At 45.3% G+C, this 7,500-nt stretch overlaps 1 protein-coding gene across 1 annotated transcript in view; it reads left to right on the top strand.

The window, feature by feature from the left end:
* The window catches only part of LOC122248052 (cytosolic carboxypeptidase 6), a 66,379-nt gene that overhangs the window by 52,784 nt on the left and 6,095 nt on the right, over positions 1 to 7,500 (top strand). Inside the window, exons 6-7 of the mRNA XM_086553717.1 lie at positions 1,095 to 1,311; positions 4,376 to 4,625. Of these exons, the coding sequence (XP_086409843.1) occupies positions 1,095 to 1,311; positions 4,376 to 4,625 (467 nt within the window). The remainder of the gene's footprint in view (positions 1 to 1,094; positions 1,312 to 4,375; positions 4,626 to 7,500) is intronic.

Here is a 7,500-nt window from a genome sequence, read left to right as displayed (position 1 = left end):
AAAAAAATCTATGGATGCATCGTCCTTGCTCTTCTCAAAGGCAAAAGCGCGCCGTCATTTTATGTGCAATAAAATCAGCAATAAAATTTATACAGTTGGATAAAACAGATTAGCACGATAGAGTTTCTTGCTTTCCGTGTTTGGTCCTTCTGGCGGCCATCTTGGAAAAGGTCTTCCTCTCTGCTTGTTCCCGTTTTCTTATTGTTGTTGTTTGTATTTTCTTCTGCGTTGTCTTTGTTTCTGTTTCAGTTTTTTTTTCTTGTTTTTATCGTGTATTTCTTTTATCTTGTTTTAATAATAACGGTAATAATTGTTTCCTTTGTCCTATTTTTTTTTTTTTTTTCACATTCACATGTTTTTTGTGTCCTTTATTTTCTTTTTCTGTCTTCTTCATTTTCAAGCAAATAGTCATTATGATGATGTTTATTATGAGGATATGATAATCTGGATATGAATATGAATACTATTAAAATGATAATTATGATGATAATGATGATGATAACATAATGATAACACTAATCATTTCCCTTTATCTCTTCCCTCTCTTCCTCGCCCTGACTTTCAACCCACCCCAAACCCACCTCCAACCCACCCTCAACCGATCTCCATCCCACCTCCATTCAACTCTCACATCCATCTCCAACCCACCGTCACTATCACCCCACCCCGCCCACAACCCACCTTTAACCCATTCTCAACCCACCTTCAACCCACCCTCATATCCAATCCAACCCAAACCTACCGCCATACTATCAACCCACTCCACCACCCAACCCATCAACCATCAACCTTCTCTCACTACCCACCAACCCAACCCATCACCAACCAACCCAACCACCCAACCCACCACCACCAATCCACCCACCCAACCCATCCAAACCACCCAACCCACCACCACCAACCCACCGAACCAACCAACTCACCCACCCACCCACCCAACCCACCACCTACCAACCAACCCACTACCCAACCCACCCAACCCCACCACCCAAACCCCCAACCCAATCACCCCACCCAAACCACCACCCACCCAAACCCCTACCAACCCACCACCCACCCCACCCACCACCAACCCACCACCCACCCACCACCAGGACCCGTATGCCCAGCGAGAACGTCTACTACTACCGGTCGCCCCAACATCGTGACAACTACGTCCTGAGCTTCGCCATCTGCTTCGACAAGGAACTCGACGTGTACCAGTTCGCCCTCACGTACCCTTACTCCTACTCGAGGCTGAGGGCGTTCCTCGAGCACCTGGTGGAGAGGGACCTGCCCTTCGTCTGGAGGCATAATCTGGCCTTTACGGTGGTGAGTTGATGGGGGGGAATGGGGGGGGAAGGGGGGTAAGGGGGGGAGAAGGTAGGGTGGGGAGGAGGTTGGGGAAGGGGGGACGGGGTAGGGGAAGGGGAAGGGGGGTGGGAGAGGGGTGAAGGGGGTTGGGTAAGGGGGGAGTGGGAGGGGAGGGTGAAAGAGGCGTGGGGAAGGGTATGGGAAGGGGAGGGGGAAGGCGCTGGGGAAACGATGTGTGGTGGGGGAGGAGAGGGGTTTGGGGAACGGTTAAAAGAGGGGAGGGTGGAAAGGGGTTGGGGAAGGTGGGGATGAGAGGGCGGAAGAGTATGGGGAGTGATACAATGAGGGTGGGGGATAATTGGGTTGAGGGAGGATGGTTTGGGTAAAACTTGGGGCATGTGGTTGGGTGGAAGGGTGGAAAGGTGGATGAAAATAGTGGATGAGTGAAGGTGGAAGGAATTGGGGGGAGAGATAGTAAGAGAGAGAGTCAGAGACAGAGACAGAGACACAGAGAAAGAGAGAGAGAGAGAAACAGAGAGAGAGAAACAGTCAGACAGAGACAGACAGGGACAGAAAGAAAGAGAAGGATACCGAAAACAAAGAGAGAGAGAGAAAGAGAACGATATGTTCGAGAGAAAGCGAGACAACAGAGAGACAGATAAGAGAGGGCGGGAGACAAAGGGAGTGCAAAAGCCGGATAAAACTTGGACCACGATATGGAAATTTGAAATCTGAATAAAGGGAGAAAAGGAAAAAAAGGGAAGAGAGGGAGATAGGGTGGAGTGAAAGGAGGGAGACAGAGGTCGAGAGAGACAGAGAGAGAGATAGGGACAAGAGAAAGGAGGGAGGGAGGGAGGGAGTGGGAGAAAGAGAGACTGAGAGAGAGGGGAGAACTTGAGGGGAAAGATGGAAGGATAGAGAGAGAGAGAGAGAGAGAGAGAGAGAGAGAGAGAGAGAGAGAGAGAAAGAGAGAGAGAGAGAGAGAGAGAAACAGAAAGACAAGGAAAAGGGGAAATGACAGGCAAAAAAAAATCCAACCCAAACACGAAATTGTTATCTACTTCTTTGTTAACTTTTATCTCACTATCCCGCAACCTTTTTCCTCGTCTCATTCCTCCTACTCTTGCCTTTTTCTTTCCTCACTTCCCTACTCCCCTTTCCTTCCTCCCCTTCTCATCTCATAACCTCCCCTCACCTTCCCTCACCTCTCTATCTCACCTTCCCCTCTCCACCTCTCTTCTTTTCCTCTCTCCCCTATTTTTCTCCGCCTCACCTCATCATCTCTCACCTTCCCCTCATCCACCTCCCCTTTCTCTTTTTACTTCCCTTTTCCCCCTCTCCCATTCCTCTTTTATAGTCCCTCCATCCTTTAGCCTCCCCTCTCCCCTCCCCTCTCAACTCTTCAGCATCCCCTCTCTCCTTTTCAGCATCTCCTCTCCCCTCTTCTCCCCTCTCATCTACCCTCTTTCCTCTTCTCCCCTCTCCCCTCTCCCCTCACCTCTCTCCTCTCTCCTCTCTTCCCCCTTTCCTTTCCCCACGCTCGTCATCAGCCTTCCCTTCCTTCTCTTCTCTTTCCTCTACCCTCTCCGCTCTCCCTCCTCCTCTCCCCAACTGCCCTCATTTATCCCGTCTCCCTATTCCCCTCTCATTCGCCACTGTCTTTCTGTAAAATTTCCCTCATGAATTATGTAAGAAATTAGGCAACAACGCCGTCCCTTTTCATGCAATTCTGACGTGGCGTTGTCTGAGGCTTTTGTCATTTTCGCGAAATAAAGTATCGCAGACGAGGAAGGAAGGGGGTGTATAGGGCAGGAGGAGGGAGGAGGAGGGAAGGAGAAGGGGAAGGGGAAGGGAAGATGGGAGGGAAAAAGAGGGGAGGAAGAGAGGAAGGAGGGAAGGGGGAAGACAGGGGAAGGGGAGATAGGAGGGGAAAAGAGGGGAGGAGGAGAGAAAGAAGAGACGGGGAAGGGGAAAGGGAAGGGAAGATGGGAGGGAAAAAGAGGGAAGGAGGAGAGGAAGGAAGGAAGGAAGGAAGGAGAAGGGGAAGGAGGGAAAAGATGGGAGGAAGGAAGATGGGGGAAAAGAGGGGAGGGGAAAAGAGGGGAGGAGGAAGGGAAGGGAAAGGGAAGGGAAGATAGGAGGGAAAAAGAGGGGAGGAGGAGAGGAAGGATAAGAGGATAAGGAAGACAGGAGGGAGAGAGGAGGGGGGAGAAACGAGGGAGAGAAGAAAGAGAGAGAGCAAGAGAGAGAGAAAGAGAGAGGGAAATAGAAAGAGAGAAAGAGAGAGAGGGGGGGGGGAGAAAAAGAAAGAGAAGATAGAAATAGATGGAGAGATAGAGATAGAGAAAGAGAGAGAGAGAGAGAGAGAGAGAGAGAGAGAGAGAGAGAGAGAGATAACCAGTAGAAAGAGAGAGAGAGAGAGAGAGAGAGAAAGAGAAAGAGTGAGAGAGAGAGAGAGAGAGAGAGAGAGAAAGAGAGAGGGAGAGTAAAGAAAATGAAAATGAAAAGAAAATGAAAGCAAAAGAAAGAGAGAGAGAGAAAGAGAGATAACCAGTAGCAAACAGTAACACAGAGATAAACAAACAACCAAACAGAACCCACAAACACCCAGCAAGAAGTCCATCCCCACCTTCCACTACCCCCCTCTCCCTACCCCTCCCCCTCTCCCCACCATATTTTGTACTTTAGATATGTTAATCTTAATATTGTTATGCTCTTCGACTTTTCATTTCTCGTAAAGGAGGTTTTATTAGACGAAGAGCCCGGTCTGTATAATGTTTTATGAGTTTGTGTGTATGTGTGTGTATATATAATGTATGTTTCTCCCTAAATAGATATTGCAATCAATTAATCAATCAATCAATCCATCAATCAATCAATCAATCAATCAACCAATCAATCAATCTATTTATCTATCTATCAACCAATCAACCAATCAATCAATCAATAAAATCAATCAATCAATCAATCAACCAATCAATCTATCTATCTATCAATCAATTTATCTATCAATCAACCAATCAATCAACTAACCAATCAATCACTCAACCAATCACTTAACCAATCAACCAACCCAATCCAGCTCAACCGCGACTGTGACGTCATCACCATCACCGGCCGCCACAACTACCGCGGCCCCGTGCAGGCGGCGACGGAGGCTCGGGCGGAGCAAGTGGTCAGGAAGACCCGGGTGTCCGCCAGCAAGAAGAGCGCCCTTCCTGGTGCCGCCGGCGACCACCCGCCCATCTCGCCCGCCGCGCCCTCCTACCTCCAGCAGGAGCCCCTCGAGACTCCGGCGACTGAGGCGCCGAAGGACTCCGAGGCTGAAGGAGGCGCTGAAGAAGGGGAGGGGGGCGAGGCCAGGAGGACGGAGGGAGAGGAGGAGGACGAGGAGGAGGAGGAGGAAGAGGAGGAGGAGGATTCCGATGAGGATTCCGACGAGGAGGGAGGAGGTGAGTTTGGGGGGATAGGGGGGCGGGGAAGGGAGGGGGAAGGAGGAAGTGAACGGGAGGGGGAGAAGGAAATTAATTAGGATAATAATCATGAATAATAATAGCAGTAATCATCATAATCATACTATCAATGATCATGATTATGATATCAATAATAATGACAATATGGATAATGGCGGACACCCGGGAGGAGGAGGAGGAGGAAGAGGAGGAGGAGGATTCCGATGAGGATTCCGACGAGGAGGGAGGAGGTGAGTTTGGGGGGATAGGGGGGCGGGGAAGGGAGGGGGAAGGAGGAAGTGAACGGGAGGGGGAGAAGGAAATTAATTAGGATAATAATCATGAATAATAATAGCAGTAATCATCATAATCATACTATCAATGATCATGATTATGATATCAATAATAATGACAATATGGATAATGATGATTATAATGATGATGAAAACTATAATCATGACATTGATAATATGGATGACAATGATGGTAATAGCAATAACGATGATGATAATGATGATAAGGATAATAATAACAATAATTATGATGATAATAATGATGATAAATATGATAATGAAAATAAAGGTAATGAGAACAATAATAATCATGATAATGGTAATGATAATAATGATGATAACAATAATAATGATTATTATATGAGGATAATAACTAAAATTATGATAATAATAATAATGATGATAATAGCAATAATAATGATTTTGATTATAAAAATTATGAAGATGATAACCATAATGTAATCATAATGATGATAATAATGAACACAATAATAATCCTACCATTTTTTTAAATAATGTATTACAATCATAACAATGATAATGATAATGTTAATGATGATGACAATGATGATGATCATAACAATATAATGATAATACTAATAATAATAACAATAACAACAACTATGAAAATAATAATGACTTTAATGAGGACAATGCTAATGATGATGATGATGATAGTAATAGTAATAATAATATTAATACTGATAATAATGATAATGGTGTAATGATAGTTATAATAACACTCAATAATAATGATAATGATAACAAAATAATGATAGAAAAATTAATGATGATATAAATAATAATGATAGTAATAACTATAATAGTAACAGTGATAATAGTAATTATGATACATGCAACAGTGATAATGATAATATTGCCATTATTACAACACACAGGGATTTATTTTGTTAGTTAAAAAAAAAGAGAATTCGATATGTACATATGCAATATATAAGAAAACACACACATACTGTATATACCTGCATGAGCTCACTCACTCACTCACCCCACCCCTCACCCCTGAAAAAAGGCACTATCTATAACTTCAAATAAGTGACATGTAAAATTATAGTAATAATAATAATGATATAATGAAGTAAATTAATTAATCAATCAATAGATAAATAAGTTTAAACAATTATTAAATAAAATAAAGTGAATGGCACCCACATTCACCAACCTTCCCTTCTCCCTCCCCATCCCCCCCCCCTAAAAAAAAAGAAATGAAATAATATAGAAGTGACATGACTACTCACTTCCCCACCTCATCCCTTTCCCACGCCCCCCCCCCCCAAAAAAAAAAAAAAGAAGAAAAAAAAAAACAAGAAGTGACAAGTCTCTTCACAACCCTCTTTACCCCCCCCCCCCCCCCACACCAATCACACACAAACACGTACACACTCCCCAACACACTCCCCATCCTCACCCAACCCCTCACCCAACCCACCCTCACCCAACCCCCCACCCAACCCACCCCTCACCCCCACCCCACCCCCCCAACCCCCACCCAAAAAAAAAAAAAAAAAAAAAAAAAAAAAAAAAAAAAGGGGCCGCAATCGAATTCGTCCCGCGCCGCTCGACCCTCGGCTCGACTCCCTTAACGAAACCCGACGTCGCCTAACTTGTTCCTGGCGCTGATCGGCTCCCATGACAGCATCCATCAGTTCCTGCAGGAGCTCCGCCGGAAGGGAACGCCGCACTATTTCTTCCTCTTCTGCTTCCTCTTATTAGTAGTTGGATTATGGCCCTTCTGCTTCGTCTTTTTCTTACTTTGTTTTTTTGTTGTTGTTGTTATGGTCCTTCTGGTTCGTCTTTTTCTTACTTTGTTTTTTTGTTGTTGTTGTTGTTGTTGTATTATGGCCCTTCTGCTTCTTCTTTTTCTTACTTTGTTTTGGTTTCTTACTATGTGTTTGTTTTTTGTTTGTTTGTTTGTTTTTTTCTTGTTGATATGAATTCTTCTTCTGCTGTTTATTCTTGTTCTTGATCTTGTTACTGTTCCTCTTCTTCTCCTTTTTCTTCTTTTTCTTCTTCTCCTTCTCCCCCTCCTCTTCATCCTCCTCTTCATCCTCTTCCTCCTGCTTCTCCTCTTCCTCTTCCTTTTCCTCTTCTTCCTCCTCCTCCTTCTTCTCCTCCTCCTCCACATCCTCATCCTCCTCTATCTCCTCTTCCTCCTCCTCTTCCTCCTCCTCCTCTTCTTCTTCCTCCTCCTTCTGCTCCTCCTCCTCCTCCTCCTCTTCCTCCTCCTCCTCTTCTTCTTCCTCCTCCTTCTGCTCCTCCTCCTCCTCCTCCTCCTCCTCCTCCTCCTCCTTTTCTTCCTCTTTCTCCTCCTCCTCCTCCACCTCTTCCTCTTCCTCCTCTTCTTCCTCCTCCTCTTCCTCCTCCTCCTCCTCTTCCTCTTCCTCTCCCTCTTCCTCCTCCTCCTCCTCCTCCTCCTCCTCCTCCTCTTCCTCTTCTTCCTC

The sequence above is a fragment of the Penaeus japonicus genome, unplaced genomic scaffold (assembly GCF_977035675.1).
Source record: "Penaeus japonicus unplaced genomic scaffold, GWHDUDI00000001_assembly GWHDUDI00000028, whole genome shotgun sequence".
Lineage (NCBI taxonomy): Eukaryota > Metazoa > Arthropoda > Malacostraca > Decapoda > Penaeidae > Penaeus > Penaeus japonicus.
This window is presented reverse-complemented; position numbering and strand designations above follow the sequence as displayed.